This window comes from Acanthisitta chloris, unplaced genomic scaffold (assembly GCF_000695815.1).
Source record: "Acanthisitta chloris isolate BGI_N310 unplaced genomic scaffold, ASM69581v1 scaffold3721, whole genome shotgun sequence".
In the NCBI taxonomy this organism is placed as follows: domain Eukaryota; kingdom Metazoa; phylum Chordata; class Aves; order Passeriformes; family Acanthisittidae; genus Acanthisitta; species Acanthisitta chloris.
Window position 1 is genome coordinate 1475 of NW_008657536.1, and position 22201 is coordinate 23675.

Here is a 22201-nt window from a genome sequence, read left to right on the forward strand (position 1 = left end):
ACTAGGAGACAATTAATCCATTTGGCAACAACTTTCTAGGTTTCAAAAATGTGTATAAAATTTCCTAACACTGATACAAAGCTAAAAGAGCTTGTATCTGTACAAGCATGAGAGAAAAAAACCTGAGCAAAATTCAAGGAGCTGCTCTATAATGAAAAAAAAAATCAAGGGAGAACTGGATGTGTGAAAGATCCCAGCACAACGGGGATCACTCCAGAATTTAATGAATACAAGACAGAAATGAGATAGAGGAATAAAATAAACCAAAAAATTTTACAACTGGAAAAAAATAACCACCCTAAATTTGTCATGTACTTCCTCATTACTTTCTATCCTTCAGACATTTCTCCATCCACCTGTCTGGGTGGGCAAGTGTTCCTTATTCTTCATGGACAGTGAACTTTGAACTCTGGTACGACCTGCACTTTACTGCTCACTTCTGCCTTTTCAGCTTTAAGGATCCACCTTTATGAGGAGAGCAAAATCCTCTTAACCTGAAGATAATTTTCCTAAACCTTTGCACCAGAAATCTCTGCTCAAGTTCAAAAATATTTTTCAAAGAGCTTTTAGTAAAACGTTTAGCTCTGGAAGATGAGATTTAAAACACTTCAGTGGAGAGTTACTGAGAAATTCAATATGTTCCTAGTTTTGTGAGCAAGAGAAGCAAATTAGCATGCCAGCCTGAATCAGTTGTAAATTATATGAACTCTACTTGGTTGCACCTACTAGTAGTTTACAACAGCACATGGGCTAGTTAATAGGCCCTTCAGCCAGCACAAATGGACAAGTTTCTACTAAGCTGAGTTAACACTTGCCACTAGATCTCCTTGAAACCAGCCTTTACATTAGCAAGCTGCTTCCTGAAAGTATTTTTCATTAGGATTGAGTACCTCAAATCTCCAATCTTGTCTATACTACAGCAACACATTGCTGGGATTGAATCGATTTAAAAATCAATCTTGTTTACTGGGGTGCACCCACAATGCAGATTCACTTCCATCAGTTTAAGCATTGCATATATCTATTAAGCTTAACTTTGTAAATTCTTCGAAACAAAGGTTTCATCTAACTGATGTTTCCAAATTAAGTTCAATCAATAAAACGATGTTTAAGCTGATGTAAATATGTAATTACAAGTTCGCACCAGTTTAACTACAATTGATTTGTCACTGGCTGATGTTGCACTGGTGCTCCCTTGGAGGAGGGAAGTCACAGGATAGCAATTACTCCTGAAAGCATTTCACTGTGCATTTGAATTTCCTTCTTAATGTAATGCACTGTATTGTATGTGAATTACAATTAACAATATCAGATTAGTAATTTTAAGCATAAACTATGAAAACAGCAAACCTTTTTCCCTTTTGCTCAGATTCCAAAACCCAGCCAGCTGTTTCTGATTAGGAAAGCTGTTCCATGCTGCTATTTACTCTTTTTTTTTTTTTTTTTCATGTTGCAGCTAATTGCCTGCTGTTCTTACCTGTAATGAGTGTAAGGAGTAAGGTTTGGTACCTCCAGCATCTGAGCATCAGGTTCATTCTCCACCTCATGAAGACTCACCCATTCTTCCTCATCACCCAGCACACCAACCTATACAAGGGGAAGGCAAGAGGGAATACAAAGCAGACCATATATATAAAAAAACCAAATATATACAACCTCTTTACAATGTGTGCCATCACAGCAGTGAAAACACAAATGCTGTTAAACACATATTATCTAATTAATACTATTTTTTTTTCTATTACAAGACACTAGATATTTGTGAAAACACAACCAAGTTAGCTAAGTTTCCTTGTACCTGTTGGGACTTCACTGGATCCTGTGATAAGATCCATTCCAGAAATACACCCTGAGAGGAGTAATACCCTGCTCAATCTTGCTGCCACAATACAAAAGTATCAAGTAGTAATATAAGAAAGTGAAAAATAGCCTTGATAATAACTTGCAGGAACTGATGCATACTAAGTAAGTCTCAATGGAAGCAAAATGTCACGGAAATGAAGACAGAGAAACAAGAGCAAAGTCAAAGAACAAAAGTGGTTTAACCTCATCTGCTGCTCTGCACTTAGACCAGACTTTTGCATGTGCAATCCTTTGTATTAATTAATCACAACATGTTGCCCAACATGGTCCCTCAGCTACAGCAGTGTTGGAAGGGACGAAGTAGTGATGAGAATTGAGCATTGCTTTCCATTCTGTTTTCTGGAGATTAAATGAAGATTGAAAGACTTAAAAGGAAGCCAAGAAGGCATGAGAGAAAGGCCAGAGTCTGACCTGGGACCCTGGAGGACAGCAGCACTCACGGGGAGGGATGTGTGCCTGGGAGTCACACGAGGAGCACAGAGAAGGGGAGAGGAGAGGGGGCAGATGGTTGGGCTTCACTTTGGAGATTTGCATGTGCTGGAATACAGGGGAGCTCAGGCAAGGTTCCCTGGTAGAATTCCCTAGCACTGTGCACATTTATTCAAGTGTTTCAACTCTGCCAGTACCTGTAGCCCAATTCCTTCAGCCTGGTATCCACAGTCGTGGGCTGAAGGCTATTAGAGGGTACATGGGCAGATATTCCCTTCAGTGTTTATTTATAGACTTAACATCTGTGAAGACACCTTATCCTTTTTTAACCTACTGACACTATCTACTCCCACAGACTGCTGTGGCAACAAATTCCAGAAGCTCACAACCCACTGTGTAAAGAGCTATTTCCTTTAATCTTTTTTAAACAGATCCCTTACGAGTTCTGTATACAAGTTACAGCCATAGACACTGTCAAAGCACTCGATAGGCACCACAGCCCAAAGTATCTAGCATACCCCAAGTACTTCAAATAGAAAATTAGGTTTCATTCACTCTTTTTTTTTTTCCCTTCAGGAGAAGCAGCCTCATTTATTTATAGATGTTTTAGTTCTTCGCTCACCCAGGACTTGATGTGCTGCATATTTATGTTTGTGCATGAAGAAATGACACAAAGAAAATTAGGCCAAAGATATAAGTTCTGAATTGCACTGTGGAAAGAAGCCTCAGTGATCTTCCTAGCAGAGCACTGCTTCCATGGAGGGATGTGGCTGAACAGGTCTTGATGGGCCTTTCACTCTTGTTGGTGATCAAGGTCACTGCCACCCACTAAACAATATATAAAGTAGATGGTAGTGAAGATTATGGACCTTTTAAAATACCCAGTCCTAACCAAGCTCCATAAATTCTAGTAATGGATGGATGCAGAAGCTTAAGGGAAATGAGTTGAGAGAGGTCTGCATTGCAAAACAGAACATCTCTAAACTGAACCCAGGAACAAAGAGATGATAAAGAGAATTAGGAAAAGAACCCTGCATGGACAAAGAAAGGATGAGAGGGTTGAGTTCAGTCAAGAAAACAGAGAACACTTTTTATTAAATGAGTTTTCTGTTAAGACTGTAGAAAGTCTATAATAAATGCTTATTTTTGCCAATCTTGCACTTAACAGCATCACCTCCAAGTGCTGCAGTAATTGTATAGCAACAATCCACAGAGCTCAGGAGGCTGCAAATAATCTCCAGTGGTGACTAAGTCATCTTTTTGTATTTGAAAAGCAGGAAGAGTTTTTTGAAATATTTCTTTCTTAACCAAAAAAAAAAAAAAAAAAAAAGAAGAAAAAAAGGCACACAGGTTGCAGTTGCTGAGCAGCAGCAGCAGACAGGTCATTAATACACATTAAGGACCACATGGCCCAGCCCCAGCAGCTCACAGGGCTGGGAACACCTGACATTGACTCAAGCTTGAGAGGTGTCCAAACCTCCACCTGCTTTGCAGCAAGATGTTTACTGGCAGGATGCAAAGGTGGAAATATTAAGGATCTTATACTGGTTGAGAAGCAGAACACAGGCAAGTCCCTCAGGAGCCATCCCAGGAGACAGTTTTCTGGGTGTGAATGCTTTCCCTGGTAGGAATGATGGGTGCAGTCTATGAGGAAATGGCAGATGCCAAGCAAAACCAATGTGTTGGTTGTACCCAAGCTTAGGAGACAGCTGGTAACAGTTGTCCAACACCTGTAGTGAGAGGTGGGGGATGACCATGGGCAAAGCAGCAGTGCAGATAGTCCTAAATTAACAGCTTTTAGACTCATTTTCTGACTAAATTAGTGACAGAGAGCCAGCAAAATACAACTACAGGCACAGATCTGTGATTCAGCAAAAGACTTGAAGAAAAATACATCAGGAACTTGCCTTATTTAGAATAATGCCTTGTAATGTTCCCTGGATCTGGTGCCAACATTTGGGAAACTAACTTCTACTGCAATCAGTAGCATATTTTAATATCTATGTTTTGTGTGGAGAGTTTTTCCAAAGCAAGAGGATGGAAGGGTGAACAGTAGGGCAGATTGGAAAACAGCCTGGGGACTTCTGCAGGACCTCAGACTTGGGGCCAAGGTTCATGTTACTCAAAAGAAGCTTCATTTATTTTACACACATATACATACATAAACACACACACGTACACACACGTTATATATAGTCTCAGAAGTGAGTCTTGGAAGAAACCCTTCAATGATGGGCTTCTATATTTTTAAATTCCCCAAGATCTATAGCAGATTCCAAGTTTCAGGCTCTGGAAGGAAAAGGAAATTATTTTTGCTGCAACACTCTGATGTCAGATCAGAGGAAACGTATCAGTTTCAAGAATCAGAGTACAAAGAGATTCCCACGGGGCAAAAAAGAAGTACGGGCAGTGGTACGGATAAAAGAGTCCTTTGAGGGGCAGGAGAGTCCACTCTGAGCCACTCTGCATAAAATCAAGTGAAGTTAAAGGCTTCTTTCTTGTAGCTGTTTTTTTGGATAACGGTGTATGCAAACTTCAGAGCGGGATCGTGTTTGTTGACAGATGCACATGTTTTCGTGGGTGCATTGTTTTGAGAGGCAGATGAGACACCAACTGCTTTCCTGTTACCGTCGGCATAAAAACTCCTCAAGGAATGCTCTCTGCATCTTCCCACTTCTCTGTACAACGGGGCTACAATGCACAATAAAAACACCTATGTCCCCTGAGACACTTCCTATAATGCTCCGTAACGATCAGCCATCACTAGTTAGCACATATTCATTCCCATCTCTCAGCTGCTCCCAAGGCATTACTTTCAATAAAAGGGCATATTCCTCTATTATTACAGAAATGAGACAGTATAAAACAATATTGGAAGTGATGTCAGATGCTTTTACTTCTCTGTGCATTAGTTTCTCCATTTCTTAAAAGGAAAATGTTACATTTTTGAGAAAATGACTCACCATTTGCTGATGGAATGCACTGTATGAGCAAAGCTGCAACAAATTCTGACTTAAAATAAACCCAAAATAATTACAATTTGGAATGAAAAAATCATTTACATAAGACATCAGTGCCTCCAAAATTCTGAACAGTTATGAAGTTCTCAGTGCAAGGAAGGAAAGCACAATGTTTCTGTACATTACAGAGGTACCCTGTGTTCTACTATAGTTCAAGATGTGTCAGAGTTTTCATTTTAGAGGTCCATAACTCACACATTTGAAATCGCTTTGGGAGAAATTCGGTTCGTGGGATGTCAGCCTGGCTGCAATTTTTTTCCTTACTAAATCCTTAAATCGATTCAGCCATTTTTGATTTAAAGATTGTCAAAGGCATAAAATTGTCAGAGTTTCAGACACTTTATTTACCAGCTCCAAAGTGAAAACGACACCAAGAGAATCACCTGGTACAATGGATGAATCCTATCTGGGTCAGTGACTTAACCCAGGAAACCAGATAAATTCATGGTTAAAGTTGCAACGTCTTTCCCAACTCACAGCTTCAGAAGGGAATACAGGGCTAATACTTTAAAGGTTTTACCACTTTGAAACTCTGCTACTGCTCACCATGACATTCATACAAAATCTCTCTAAAAACAGCAGCAAAGCTGTAAGCAAAAACTCTATAATAGCCCACACACTCATGGCTCCAGGAAATGTAATACCTCTTCAGAAATGGCTTTCAGCCATTCCACAGGTCTTCTGCTGTCTGTAAATAACATGAACCACCAGAAAAAAACCACCAAACTGGGCAGAAGGTAGCCCAGCATTTCTAAAAGCTCATTGCTATGGACTAGAGCACCCACCAAGGCACAGACACGATGATGTCATGATGAGTTGAAACTGGGTGATCTTTAAGGTCCCTTCCAACTCATACCATTCTATAATTCATTTATGTGCTTCTCCTGACAAAACCCCAGGAAAAATCCAACACAAGCAAAATAAGCTGAAACTGGATTGCAGCAGACAGAGAGCGCAAACATGAAAGCACATCAACACCAGCAGGGACTCATAGTCATTCTGGGCTGAAAATTGCCAAAAGAAAGTCTGCAATATAGACTCTAACTGCATCTGAGAGTACAGGATGGCTGGAAGGATTTCCTGAAATTCTTTGGGGAGAAACAAGTTCCCTGTGAGTGTCAATGTCACGAGGCAGTTACTGCTGGTCCCCCTGAACAAGTGTCAGCAGAACCTTTATATTACATTTGACTCTCCTCTTCTTTTTAGATTCTACTCTGTGCAATGGAAAAACACTGTTAGAAATATTTTTTAAATAGCAGTGGTGCATTTTGGTGTTTTTTTTTGTTTGGAAATCCAGTTTCCTCCAGTCCTCTGAGTCTAGATAAAAAGATGGAAAAGAAGCAACGTAGTGATTTTTTAAGAAATCCCTTCAAAAGTACAGAACTTAGCTTTGCTAGAAACACAGAAATGGGATTTTTAACGCTTGATATTTCAGTATCTAGCAACACTAAACTCTAAAAGACCTGATTTTCCTCTCATGTTCATTGACATAATTGAGAATTAGTTCCACAGTGGCTCCCGTGAATTTATGCCGCGGCACAAAAAGCAGAAGCCAAGGCCAGATGCACAAAATTTCACGTCAACTGGAATTCCCAGCTGTGTTTTTCATCCAAATTGTTCATGAAGTATCAGACTTCAAAAATGGCTCTTAGCCAAACTGGAGTACTTGGAACATTTTCTAGACCTGCCCTCACCAAGGAAGCTTTCTGCCAAATAAAGGAACAAAGAAGAAAAACACACGTTGGTGGCAGGTTGCTTGTGTGTGTGAATATAAAAGAGCTGAATTTTGTCTGTAAGGGCTCAGACATTCTGAGTGAAAGGTGTATTCCCAGTAGAGATGGAAGAGGCAGAATGTAAGGGATGTCCAATGCAAAGCCCAGCTTACAGGAGAGGAGAGAGATGAAGTGCATGACATACAGAACAGTGTTTTATAGTTAAATGTGATCCCATCACTTGGCAATACCATCTGTTTTAAAATCACAGTATGCAAAACCACCCCTTAAGTGGCTTTTAATTTAATGCTAAGGCATGAAACACTTAACAGTGCTATTAAAAGCTGTACATGGGTCAGTGAATGAAAGATCCAGAAGGACAAAAATCCTCCCTACATTTCTGCTCAGAATATACCTTTGAGGGTGGGATATAACCACTACCCTTTAATCTAACACAGTCCTAAGGAACAATTACAGTTGTCTATGCTAAAATACAGATGTTGCAACAGCAGTTTGCACCCCAGCACAGATAAATCCCAGCTTAGAACGGGCTACATGAAAGGCAGAAGTGAAGAGTGTCACTGGCAGCTTGTGTCTCTGAAAGGTGGGCAGGGAAACACAAGGCACATCCAAAGCAGCTTAGGTCCAAGTGAGGATGGAGACATTCCTGCCCTCATCTCTGCTCCCAGTGCCATGTTCACACTCCCTCCTCTTACAATGATGCTCTTCCAATCACACACAGCCTGCACAGAGAGTTGATCTGTCTGAAACTCACTTGTTCTTGGCTGGATCAAGGCTCGAAGCAGCTCTGGGTATGATCCTGCCTGAGTCAGTGCACGCAGGAGGCAGGTGGAAAGTTTGGTAAGTGTGATGGGGAGAAGGAATGGGAGCAGGACAGCAAGAACTCTGGTTTAGATTGGCTAAAGGTGCTGTGAAATTGCACTTTAGGAGAGAAAGAGTTTGAGAGGAGTGCTGGCAGAAAAGGGCTGTGAACAAAGGATTATATGCAGCTGTCATCCTGGAAACAGGATTTGCTATATCCTTAAGGAGCCACCAATTTCTCTGCATACCTGAAAAGATTCTTCTTAATCAGGTGAGCAAGAATTTTTACTTTTTTATTAAATCTACTGGGAACAGCATTTCTTGTTGAGCCAAAGCTGAACAATGGCGTGTGATGAAAGAGAAACTTGGGCAGGTGTGGTGAAAAGAACTGCCCAGACTCCACAAGGACTTTGGTGTGCTCCTTCCCCAAACTGAGCAAATAATTCCTTGACCAATCAAAACCATGAAACTTTGACTTTTCTAGCAATGCATGAGATGTTGATGAGGGTTTGTGAAAAAGAAAGACCTTCCCTTCCCTCCCTGCACACCAAGGACCATTGAAACCACTGTTTGTACTCAGGGCTCTTCAAGGATGCAGATGAACTTCATGGTAATTATCACTGCAGTTTTAAAGCATTCAAATTTATTTCACTTCAGTGGCATTCTGCAACTCACGGAATTCACAAATTCCTAGCACTATCAAAGTGGCATTCCAGCAGGAAAATGCTTCTCAGAACATGCTAAGCCACCATATTATTGGATTTCAGTGTTTAATTCTGTAACATGCAATAATGTGTATATAAATGGCACAAAATGTACCAACTTGTTCACAACAATCTCATTACCAAGTGAAGTGATTGTATCAACATGTCTAAGTGGTGACGGTGATTTAAGAAGTCCAACATTTGGTCTTAAAAACAGATTATATTATTTATAAAGATCTGTGGGTGGAAAGGAAGAAGCAAAGCTCATCTGTCAGGAGAACAAATGAGGAATATATAACTCCTCCAAGGCATAATGACAGCAGAAAGAGGGATATTGTTTAAAGCTGATGGAGAAGAGAATTCATCCTATTCATATCTAGAGGCCTGGATAGAAAACCTCAGTATATATTCCATTACAAGTGAGAAAAATACACTCAGTCTCATGAATAATGGTATCTTTACTGTTCAGTGCAATTCTTCCTATACGTCTGAATCTATGAGATAATAATTCCAGGTTTTCATGTGGTTTGAAAAGACACCTCACAGAACCTAAACACAGGTTTCAAATCCTTTTTTTAAATAAATGGATGGACTAAAGCTCTGCTGTATGTGCTGCCTGTGGTTGTATCTGGTGTTCTTCTGACCAAAACCAAACCAACTCTACAAAAATCCATGTGAATTATTTAAAGGATAAGCATTCTCACATATATATGTAATATCCATTTTGCTTTTGTTCCTTTGAACAGAAGTTACAGCATTCATATGACCTTTTCTCCATGGCTGACACACAGACATTTCTCAGCTGAGATTCTCAAGCTCCCTCACATCCCAACCTTCCCATGGCCCCCTGAACAGCTACCACCAACTGGCCTCATTTACAGAGGAGCTGTCATCCAAAGTGAAATAAAAACTGCAATCCAAACAGCAATTCACTACTTAGACCCCTTTTAACCCTCAGAAACTTCATTAGAGCTTTCTGCTGGGGACATACCTGGCCTTCAACTATCCACTTGCAGATGGAGGTTTTGCCATCATATCCTGGACGGAACTGAAGTGTGGCAGAGCGAGGGCTGATGTTGGAAATCACCAGGTTGGATGGAGCACCTGGCAGTTCTGGAGGAATAGAAATGGAAATGAAAGATGGAAACACAAGCTGACATTGAGTGTTTCAACATCTAAAACACCTTGGGAACTACCATAATAGAGCAAATGGCTCTACTTGCCCCAGTTGTAGTTTTTGTTCTTTGCTCTCTGGCAGAGTGTTTCATACAGCTTTACTATTTCTGCTGCTCGAAACATGCACTACATTTTTGCAGACCAAATAAGAAAAGAAAGAGCCCATCTAGAGAATTACAGGTACTATTTTAGAGAAGCTGCCCAACAAACAAAGCCTGAGGGCTCTGGGGGGAAGGCACTTCCCAGCTCCAGGTCTGCCCAATCACCTAATTCCATTGTACTTCTGTTTCTCCAGAATTAAATGACAATCATTTTTACTTACTTCTTAGAGCACATAAAACTAAGAACAGAAAATGTTCAAATTTTTAGGTAGTGTATAAGGAAGATTTATAATCAGTAATCACCTTGTGGAAGGTGTCCCTGCCCATGGCAGGGGGTTGGAAGTAGATTATCTTGAAGGTCCCTTCCAACCCACAACATTCTGTGATTCTGTGATAATGCTGCACTATGTGCAAATGCAACAGGCCAAAAATAGGCAGGTTTTTGGCATATATTTCAAGTATGCATGAATACACAATATTTCCTGATTCTTACTTCACATTTATGGGAACTAGGATCAATAAACTAACCCTGCCCAAGTAGGATAATGCTGTTATCTGGCTAACAACAGGGAGCATGGCATTGATCCAGTCTACAACTTGTCACAATTACCTATGATTAGGGAAAAGGCAAACATATTTCAGGTCATAGAGAAAAGTCCAAAAATCTGGAGAAGGGAAAAGCTGGAATATCCTCAGTGATGTACAATAACTGCTACACTTTGGAAATTCTACTTCTTTAACCTATATATTAACTGAAACTGCTCGTTTGAGGTATGAATTGGCTATTTAGTTTGGTATTTTATACTGGATGAGGGAGAGTGTAGAGTTTCAAAAACAAAATGCAAAAGGCTAAATGCACAGGTGCCCAACTGGTAACTCAGACCATGCAGGACAGAACTACCTCTTCCCAAATCTTTCTCAGGCCACAGCTTCAAAATCTTGTACATAAGATCTTAGCTTCACTATACAAGTAACCTCTTATAGTTAACATAACCTATACTACTTTTACATGGAAAATCCTTCCCCTTTTAGCACCATCCAAAGTCTATTTTTTTCCCCCAAGGCAACACTTTCTGAATTGATTCAGGCTTCATTCTGATGTCACTTTGTAAATGTCAAGTGATTCTGTATTGTATCCACTTTATTACTTTGCCCATTCCATTGTCATACCTACAATTTTTTTGTATTTGTATTAAACCACCTCAACTTTCTGGAAATTTCAAACTGCAAGTATGTTCATGTTAACATCTCAATCTGTTCTAAAAATTCAATTTAACTTACGTGGTAAAGAATTTCAATGTTTTATAAAATAAAACCATTTTTATTATTGCTGAAGTATCTTGAGGAAAAAAACCTCATGAAGAATCAGCACATTTTCTTTCGTTTCATGCAGTTTCACCAACCTGGGGGCACACCAGAGGAGATGGTGGAGGATGTGACCCATCCACTCCCTTTTGCAGTCACAGCTGCCACCTCGATTGTGTAGGTGGTGAGGGATGAGAGCCCTGTGATCTTGTACTCCAGGGTGGTGTTGGACAGTGTGCGGGCAAGGCGTGATTCATTCCTGCCATACACCTCCCAGGAGATCTGGTACCCTGAAAAAACAAGCACACCCAAGTCAGGGGCTATGGTTTTCCTTCTAAAGCCCAGTTATACAATACCCCAGAGATGGGTAAATTCCTGCATCCACACGATCTGCTTGTGGTCAGTGGTGGATCCTTGTTCCATGCTCCACTCTACTGTGGTAACCTTTTATAAGCAGAAAAAAACCCCTTAAAGTAAACACTGGCTAAAACACCCAAGTATTTTTCTAAGATTGTTACTTCCAATAAACAACTGATGTAGGTACCCTACAGGGCATCATCTGCCTGTCAGATTACAGATGGAGAGGACAGGAGATCTTAACAGACTGTCTCTTTCTTTCCTATGACAATACAGTGCTTGCTGTGAAATGGTTTGGAAACCTGGGGATAATGTCACAGAAGGGTGGACTTTAACCCTGTGAACTCTACAAAGCAGAGAGGAAGAAACACTGAAAAATATAACATCTACTCATCAGCTGGAATATCTAATTTAAAATCTATATGTGCTTAGTAGGGCTACTCCCTCTCCAGGCTGGAGTAACCTTCGCTGCTGTATATCTAGAAATACTTAGAAACCTGACAATAACAACCAGGCAGGAACATTGTGGGAATCTTCTAGGAACTGAGAAACCTCTACTCCCCACCGCTTGTTCCTTGCACAAATCCTTCAGCAGGGTGAATCATTATCCTTTCTTTCAAACCCATAATGGAGTCAATGCATTGTCCAAAGCTGCACTTGCCCTGACCTCCATATTATTCTTCTATCATAACCAGGCTTTCCTTTTTATCACTTTTATAACCACTTGCCTTCCAAGAACTTTTGAAACTTTCTACTGTCTGATTTGCTCAATTCTACCTCAAAATCTGCTTGTCCTCTCCTGCCCAGTCCCACTTTATTCTCGTTTGAACCCATTTGAACCTCGCTGTGTCGGTCTCCAGAGAGTGTGTCTGAAAAGTTTGCTTGATTGCAGCTTTCTTTGTGATTTGACTCAGAGGGTGAAAAAAAAAAATACACATAGCTCTTGAATGCCTGTGAAATGGAAGTGAGTGAAAAGGACTAACAGAAAGGAATCCCACTGAGTGAACCATGCACGAGGCAAACTGGCTAGAGAAACTCCCTACTGGGTTCCTGTTCCCATCATCTAAGATGAGGAATTCAGACCAGTTGGAGGGCTTGAGGCTTTTTTTCCTTTTTACTTTTTTTAATAAAAAGCCCCCCATGATAAGCTGATTAACATATACAAATTGACATAGCACAATCACTTATGGTATTAATCAACAACAAAACATCATCTCATGAGCTAAAAGCATGGTGAGAAATATTTCTGTGAGAGTTTGAGAGGTGTGAGATGTTCTCCATCCTCTCGTGTGGGCTGCCAACACTGACAGAGGTTCATCTTAACCTGATTTTGCATGAAAATGGGCTCTGTGTGCTCACGTAGTCACTAATTACGTTTCAGGTGAGTGGACAGTGATAAAGGGAGGTGATGCTTCAACAATTCCAGCTACACCACAAAGGCTTCTCTGACTATACACTACTGAGGGGAAGGGGAAAAACTCCTGAACGCTCATCTGGAACCAGCTTTAAATAAGTGTCTGAGTGGGAATTAATTAAGCCAGTAATTTACCAATGTCTTGGAAACACTGTGGTGTTTTGATGCTCTCTGAAAAGGCTTAAGAATCATTTACCAGAGCAGGGCTGATGTGGCACAGGCAGGATTATGATCTGTAGGAAGATTTGGCCAACATTTAAGAACAATATTGCCTACATAAACAGAGGGTGAGCAGAAAGGTGGGGGGTGACTGTCCCCTGTATTTGATGCTCACTGAAGTGACACGAAGGAGTTGCAAACAGAAGGACCATCACAAACACCCTTTCCTTTCAATAGCTGTGGGTGCAGCTTGTTCCAGGCAATAAATAACCAGAGGAAGATAAGCAGGGGACTTTTAATGCTCCCTCTATCCATTTGTTCCTTACAGACAATGGAAAGTGTCATTCACCATGCACCAGGCAATCTTCAGTGATTGAGATATCTTCTCTCCCATCTAGATAAGCTTAGGTTATATATCAAATGTTGGTGATTATTCTTTGGACATTTTATGTTTTCTCCCTTGTGACCACAGGATGAGCCCCAGCTTTCCTGCCCATTAGGCACATAGTCTCTATGTATTTATTTTCTGAAAAAAAAAACCCCTTCACCAGGAAAAATATCCTGAGTTCATGTGTAAATTGAAGAAAAGGCAAACAGGCAGCATTTACTGTTGGATATTTCAGTCCCGAATGTATAGTTAAATTCTAGTCATATCAAAGATGAGAACAGAAAATGTGTACATACACAGTGAGCAGACACAAAGCCAAATGCAATCATGCATAACAAAAACAGATGAAAAAAATCCTGAAGGAAAGGAACAACAACCACTGTAACCCCAAAGTAGCACTTAAGCCACAATGACTGACAGATGGGCAGAACTTTGGGACTTTTGGTTGCTGAAAACTCACTCTGTGTTACAGATGTAATCACTGCCAGAAACATGCATGGGGGAGCACAGTCAGCCTGGGCTCAGAGGGTTTCCTCTGGCTGAGTGAGAAAAGGAAAGGTGCCACAGAGCCTTCCCCCACGCTTTGGCACTCCACAAAATGCTGCCTAACGGCAACTAATGACCAGAGGAGTTTCAGAAATAATTTTCTGTTGATGTGGAGTAAATTCTCTACAAGAGAGCAGTACACCCAATCACAAACTGTCCCTCTACATCCAGGTCCTCATAAATCAATGTTTACTGAGGGAACGAGGAAGATACTGAGATTTACAGCAAGAGTAATGGGCAATTTCCCTGTGCAGGCTGCCTGCCGGGCACCCCTCCGTGCCTCCCTCCTCCCAGCGCCCGAGCACGGAACAAGAAGGTCCAGTAAAGACATCAATGAGCAGAAATGATGAATAATTGCCTCCCTGAGCACTAAGATCTCCAAGCAGCCCTCTATAAACCTTTGAGGTTCTCAGGGCATGAACAATTTTGCTGCTCTTCTATCCCAAACACAATTTGCCTCATTAAGGACATTTCTTTCTCCTTATAAACTTTGCTGGGCATTTTCACACTGGTGTTTTGTCATGAACAATAGAGCTTCTTTAGTGAATTCTTTCTGAAACAATTTACCCCAAATATAACACAGTCCATCATTGTGCTCTACCAGGTATCAAGTCATTCTAGGAGGCAGCAATTTGCTTCTAGCAAAGCAATTCTGCAAGCCCAAGCCTAGTGATGCTACCTGGTGCTTAACAAGGATTAGTATTACATCATCTTAGATAGTGAGGCTTGGATGTAGGTACCTAAATTTAAGCACTCAGGCTTGAAAGGCTTTGGCCATCTTCACTGAATCAATACTGCTCTGCTTTCAGAAGTCATTAGTTTCTATTCTCAAACCACTTAAATCAGTGCATATTTCAGGAAGGTTACCATGATGGAAAGGCAGGAGATGATCTGCATAAGGACTTCACGTACGCTACAAACAGCATGGAAGACACAGGTACAAATGGTGTATGTTAGAGATACACTTGTCAGTGTTTCCTCTGTGTAAGTCCTATCAAAATAATTAGACCTGTCAAAGTTAAAATGCTTCAGGAAATTAGACTCAAATATCATTTCATGGTCAAGGGTCAAAAGTCTGATTTCTTTAAACTCCTAAAATGTTTTCTTTTACAAATGATAATACAATTTTTAAAAAATAATTAAATATTTCAATGCCAATGCTCCCAAACCAAAATATTTTCAGCCATGTGAAATGATCTTCCTTCCTAACTATGTTTTTTAGCTCCAGTAATTTAAAATTTGGGAGCTTTTTTGTGCTTCAAAACCTTGAAAGCCTTTGTTAAATGGAATGTCCATCCTGTGCAGCTGTAATAGTTTCCCATCTGAAAACAATATTGCCTCTGTTGATAAGAACTAAGAGTTTTTCTCAAGTATTTATAGCTTCCTTTATGAAAAATAATGAAGTTGCTGATGTTGTATCTACCCTGGCATACAGTAAATAGATAAATAGCTTGTCAAATGGCAGACTCATCAAAGGGAAACAAGAGAGTTCTGAACCCTTGTGATGGTTTATAACAGATTAAGCAATGACATGCAAATTCTGTCACGCCGTCCACAGCCAGACCACTTGATCACAGATGAAGGATACTGCTGATTTCAGGCTTGGTCTTGATTGCAAATCTTAACAATGCCAATCCAAATTTTGCAGCTGGAAACTCTGTGTAGGAACCTCCCACCCCTGGGGCAAAGGCCAAATAGAGTCTCACAAAATTCCAGAAATTTAGTAATGCAGGCAGAGGTCACGGAAGATTTAACAAGACCAGAAACTCTGTGGGGAGCTGATTTCTAACACAAACTGCCTTTCCAGTGACCACAATCATGAGCTGCCAGTAATAGAACCTGGACCTTCTGTTACACACGCTGATGACATCTCAATTACCCAAAAGAGGGACAAGGAAAACAGTGCCCACAGTAGCCAGTTCTCCCTAAACACTGTTATACAGAGTTTTTCACTGCAATGATACATTCCAATCCACACATACTTAAGAAAAGAAAAGGAGAGCCAGCAGCTGATACCTGTGATGATGCCATTTTTCTCTATGGGTTCTTGCCAGCTGACCTTGAGCGAGGTGTCCAGAATCTCGGTGAAGCTCAGGTGTCCTACTGCTCCTGGCTCTGGCAGTCAGAAAAGGAAAGCTGTTAATAGCAGAACTCCCCTTAATTGTGAACTGATTCATGTGGTAAGGCTAGGGATGAAGAAAAACAGCGGTGAGCCAGGGCCAAGGGAAGCTGAAAACATTGGTGACAGGGAGAAGGCATGGTGGAAACACACACTCTGGCTATCATCCTGGTGACAGGGAGAATGCAAGGTGGAAACACACACTCTGGCTATCATCACAGAAATAATTTCACCCAGTCATCATACCAGCTGTGTGGAGAATCAAAGAGAGTGGAAGCAGGAGACTTGCACACAACTTGTTCTTTCCTCTCTTCTTCATTTAACTTCATGAGCACAACCAAGCTGGCAATCCTGAAAGTGATGGTGTTTGCCATTTTCCCTCACCAACAGGTGTGTGGTTTTTACCTGCACTGTAATGTGTAGCTTATCTGGCCCCAGGTCTGTGGCAACACCACCAGCAATTCCCTCAGCTGGAAAGAGTCTTTTCCCTATGCAAGGTCACAACAAGGACAGAGTCACCAAGCTACTGCTTGGATAGATTTACTGAAAACAACTCTAAAAACATCCAACATAATGGCAACTGTCTTCTGTAAAATGAATACAAGTGTGTGAAACTTTTAAAGGGTTTTTATGATGTAGCTCAAGAGCTCTTAAAAATTTCAGCTCCCCAGTGTGCAATGAAAGAGCATAAAATGGAATGACTGTCAAGAATATGCCATCCTCCCTCAATTTCGATCTTCAAGGAAGACAACCTGACTGATTTTTGATCCAACTGCTGTTCTGTCCTCAATCGATGTACTGGAAAAAGGAGGTTTTGTTCACTTTATATTCACTGTGCTTCTATCATTGGATCCCTGCCTGAGTATCCTCCAGCTCCACTGACATCAGTTGGCAATTTCTCGTCTGCAATTTCATATTTTGTTTCCTCTTCAATTTAGTCCAGTCTCTCATTTGCCTCCAGCTATGACAAAAAAAGACCAAACCCTGCCAGTAGATCAGCTACAACCCCATTTGCAATTCTGCAATCCTAGTGAGGAAAATTTCCAAATCCACTCTGCGAGACCCAGTAGTCAAAGCATCACAGAACTGCTGATCCGGTAGTGACCCTAGGAATATCCAACAAGAGCACAGTAATTACACACCACTGGGGACCATGGATCTGCAGACATGGAAACCACATACTTTACTCCACTTAGCCCCTGCAGTTGCAGTCCAATTTTAATGTCATCATGAAACACAGGTGCAGGTGACTCCAAGCCAGGACAGGATGCTTCTGACTGGATGTCAGAATTTATCTGACCTACAGTTCATCAGCAAACAGATCGGTTTGCACTATTATTTCTCTGAAGAATTGCCTAACTTCACTATACAGACAGAAAATTATCACCTGCAAACATGAATGACAGTCCTTTTGGATCTTTTTTCCTCACCACATAAATCCTGAAACAACTGAGATTCAAGGAGTTCTCTGCAAAGATGCATTATACCATCCTGCACTTAACTTTTCAGTCCCTGTGAAACCTGAGGGAAGCAATTCTGAAGGATTAAAAAAAAAATAAAAATAAATCCTGCTCATCTCTACTGCTGACTACTACTTCAAAAGATTGACAAAATACAAGTCTGGCTTTCTCTTGCTTTATGTTTCCTGATAGAATTTTGTGGTGTTAAAGACAGGATGTGATCCAAGCATTTCCCTGAGATAGTCTCAATGTCTTGGCTCTGCCCCTTCTCCCACTTTGTAGAAAGTCTTTAAGGCTCATTTCTGCAGCCTTTCCTTCAGCAGAAATATTAGGAGTCTCTTTCCTGAGACTGATTAATTTTTGTGAAATCTTAGGAGCCTTGTACCTTTGGTTTCTTACTCTTCTGTACTCACCAAAATGAGCCACAGGGTTCAACTGTCCTTGGAGGGGAAAGACAGATGAACCCAAGACAGACAGTTCAACACATTTACAAACCATCACTGCCTAATGCTTTGTTTCGTTAGGAAAACAGGCAAAAAGGTTGATACACGTTTCTTTCCATCACACCTTTTGCTTTAACCCCAGTAAGAGTTCACATTAGTGGCTCACACAGATTTCAGGTAGCTAAATTACTATCTCTGGTTTAAGTTTACAACCTGCTCTTGGGACACAGGTCTAGTATATGGACAAGGCTAACCACAAAAGGAAAATCCATAGGAAAGTATTTAATTTTCTCTATGTTCTTTCAAGAGTATCTCATGAAAAATTGGATTAGCACTTTGAGCCTCACTTCTGTGAATGTTAATGACAATCGGATTTTTCTTTACGGGAACACTGACTAACCTAGAAGATCCCAACTAAGGCAAAGTAGTATTTCTAAAAACAATATCTTAATGGATGTATTAGACACTTTTTATTCTGATTTGAATCTGTAAATGTGCAGCAGTGTTTAAGATACTCCAATACAGGAAGATAACAAAGCATTGGCCAGAGCCAAGATCTCTGTGGGCAGTTAGCTGTGAGGGCCACTGCAATTTAGTTCTTATCTGAATAAGGCACACACTAGACTTGTTAGTCCCAAATATGTCTTGAGCAAACACTTCCAAGCAGCCAAAGAGGTCAAAACATTTTCTGACGCAGGAAGTAATTTATATGCTAAACCATCCAGCTCATTTTACTTCATCCTGCCTCCAGTTTTTCAGCCTAAAAGGTACTGCCTTGCCATGATCCTGGTTCTTTCACACAGATGCTTGCAATATAATATAGATACAGACATTTTCAATATATTGAACAACAGAAGGAAACAACTGTAAATTAATCATTGACCTCCACAGGAAGTTCCAGTGCTCAGTTCCTAGGAAGATCAATTCATATTTATTTGGGTGCCTGAACATGCATTTAAGAGCACAAGGATTAACAGACATAAACAACATGTTGTGTGTTGGCTGAACTAGGAAGCTCTGAACTTCTGATCAATGTCCACTTTTAGTCCATAATGAGAAAGAAAATAAAATCAAATATTTACTACAAGCTAGAAGAAGACACATGGAAAACTGGTTGAAGTCATCATCTGACACAACCTAACTCAGGAAGAGATTGCAAACTGATTGTGAACCTGAAGTCAAATTTTAAGTACACAGATTAAAAAATGATGGCTTTTATATCCAACCAACCAAAACCTGAGTGCTGAGGTTCTCTGGCAGTGCTGATACTCACTGTCTTCAAGGGTGCGCAGGAGCTGGGGTGGACTCCGTGGGCCGTCGCCTGGTGTGGTGAAGCACAGGACTGAGGTGTAGTAAGTGGTGTATTTCTTCAGGTTGGTGATATAGCCACTATGAACACCATGAAAATCAGGAGCGATGGTGACCACAGTCACACTCTCTGGAGCATCCACCGGCCATGCCAAAAGCTGAAAAATTTAAACATGGATGAGTTCTCATTAGAAGTTGTGTTTATTTGGAATCAAAATCTGTTTGGCTGCCAAAACCATCTTAATCTGATTGTAAAGAACCAAGCAATGCTGTTAAACTACTGTCAGCTCTGATGCTGAACAGATGGATGTAGCACTGATACTGTGATACTGGAGGGATGTCTATAAAACTCACTAGTGATAGGGGATACACCAATATTGCACTTCTCTATGTCTGAACTGAACAATGCCAAAATTATTGCAAATTATTATTTGTGTGACATGAGTCTTTTGTCTCATCAGCCTGGCTGATGCTGCTGAAAGGAAGCTGAAGGAAGAGAATTGCTTTCAGTGCTACTCTGACATTAATGTTTTATCTTATTTTAGGGTTTCTTTAAAGATCCTCCTGTCTGGGGAGGTTAGTGGGACAAGGAGGAGAGAGAGACAGACAGACACACACACACAGACACATCCTCCTTGCCCTCCCAGAGCCCTTCCAGCATCCCACTGAGCAGCCCTGCCTAACAGGCTGGGAGAATTTCAACGTTTGGTGGTTTGGGAACATCCACACTGTGAATGATTCAGGTGGTTCTGGAACTACAGAAAGAATAGAAAATGGTTGTAAAGATGATTGCTACAATTTTCAACACCTGAGTCCCAAAAGTTAGACTCCTGAAGACATTTTCATGCATTTAAAATAGGGTGCTTGTCAGATGAGCTCAGGTCTTCCAGGTTTCATTCATCTCAGTGGATGTTCTGGATGATCAATATCTTTGAGAGTGCAATACCTTATGTGTAGGTACTTAAATGAGGACTTAAAAAATTCATTTTTGGCAAATGACTTTGAAATTTTGAAACAATTTTTGAAACCACCTTAAAGGCTTAGAGGTCTAAAGCTTTAAAGTGCTTATGAAATTTTTATTTTGTCCAAAAATCCTTATCATGTGGCTCATAGAAGCATGTTAAAATTCTAGGCCTTACTCAGTATCTGTGTAAATTGTGCTACTTGTATTGATTTTGGGCTCATAAACATGAATAGATGCCTGAAATTAATGAGCCAAATTTGACACATTTAGCCAATGTCTAGAGTCTCTCATAATCAGAAAGCACAGTTAGAGGACTATAAGGAGTAATTTTGTTAGGAATATTTCATATTTGAGAAGGTGCACTTTACAACTTATTGAAATGCAAATAAATTTCAAAGAAAAGATAAAAATGGAAAATGGTTGAAGAGCAGAGTAAGTTTTATTTTCTTTTCTAAATCACCTCTGTGGATTACAATTGGCATTTATAACTTTGGAGGACTGAACTCTTTTTTGAGTGCATTTCAGTGCATGTTTATCAGGAAACGTGCAGAAAATACAGGTGAACGTTTCTGTCAGTTAAAGGAAAAAAATAGGTTTAATCCTTAAGAAAGGCAAAGGTCTAGCTTTGACTACTAGTAATTTATAAATCATACACAAAACTAGGCTATTAAGTGACAGAAATGTTCTCACACAGTCTTTGTACTGCAATTCACAATCCCTGTGAGAAACAGGAGTGGTACAGCTGTGGCAATCTACTGCAATCAAAGGAATGCAAAGAAAGAGAAATTTTGATAATTTCAAAAGTTTTCATTGGCCACTGACAGATACAAATTACAATTTTCCTTATTTTATACCATTGCTGAAGAAATGGAAACATAAATTAGAGGTAGCTATGCAATGAGACGAAGGATCTTCAGACTGAAACTCTCTTTGAATACAACAGAGAATGAAAATCTGAAATATGACTTCTGCATATCTGACTGAGCTCACTGTGCTTGGACTTAAACCAGAAAATTATAGTGCACTGCAGTCCACTGAGCCCCAAAGGTGCTTTTGTTCTCCAGAGACTGAACAGAAGCCAAGTACTACTTCTCTATTGAGGTTTCAGGATGTTGTCCTGCAGCCCTGTCTGTCTCTGAGCCTCGAGAGCTGGTTGTGTCTCTGGGAAAAGCAGACACATATCTAACGTGTACAAAGGACTTCAGCACTGGGATCTGAAACCACCACTGGTCTTTATGAGAAATACACAGGTGTGGGCAAAAATGCCAAAACTGCCATGCATACCTCTGTCTGCCTCAGCTTCTCCATCACTTTGAGACATTCTTAGAGAAGGATCAAGTCTTCTGAAACGTCTCCAATCCACATACAGTCCCACAATTCCCAGCTTGTTTTCTGAATGCCACATCCTTCTCAGCCCACTCAACATTCCTTCACCCAGCACTTACACCAACATTCCTCCTCCCTGCTCATAAACCATACCTGTCTTCTCTTTTCCTGCTCTGTGATTCCTGCAAGATTTCTCTTTGTACTTTCCATTAATGTTTTTAAACCCTTCATTTATTATGCCCCAACAGCCAAACCATTGATGGAGTTTCTATTAAGCAGTACATCCTGAGAGGCAGAAATAAACCACTCCAAGTACCTCCTTAGCATACACTCCACTGGTCAAAGTACCACCAAGTGCTCTGTCAAGCACTCTGTGCTCTGCGTACTGGAATAGATATTGCCAATTGCCCCATCAACAGGGACTTACCATGATAACTCCCTGTCATCAAGCATGATTAATAAACTTTACATTCTTACAGCTCCCAAATCATCACAGGGGGAAAGTTAAGACAAATATTTAGTGTGATGCTTTGGTTCCTAGGGAAATGAATGGGAATTTTGCATTAGCGTAAATAGAAATCTCAA

At 40.5% G+C, this 22201-nt stretch overlaps 1 protein-coding gene across 1 annotated transcript in view; it reads right to left on the minus strand.

Annotated features, from left to right (window-relative positions):
* Positions 1–1477: 1477 nt before the first annotated feature.
* The window catches only part of LOC103811750 (protein sidekick-1), a gene marked incomplete at both ends in the record, with an annotated part of 206731 nt that continues 186007 nt past the window's right edge, over positions 1478–22201 (minus strand). The window contains 5 exons of the mRNA XM_009084741.1: positions 1478–1587; positions 9542–9663; positions 11231–11422; positions 16013–16111; positions 19292–19484. Coding sequence (XP_009082989.1) covers positions 1478–1587; positions 9542–9663; positions 11231–11422; positions 16013–16111; positions 19292–19484 — 716 coding nt within the window. The remainder of the gene's footprint in view (positions 1588–9541; positions 9664–11230; positions 11423–16012; positions 16112–19291; positions 19485–22201) is intronic.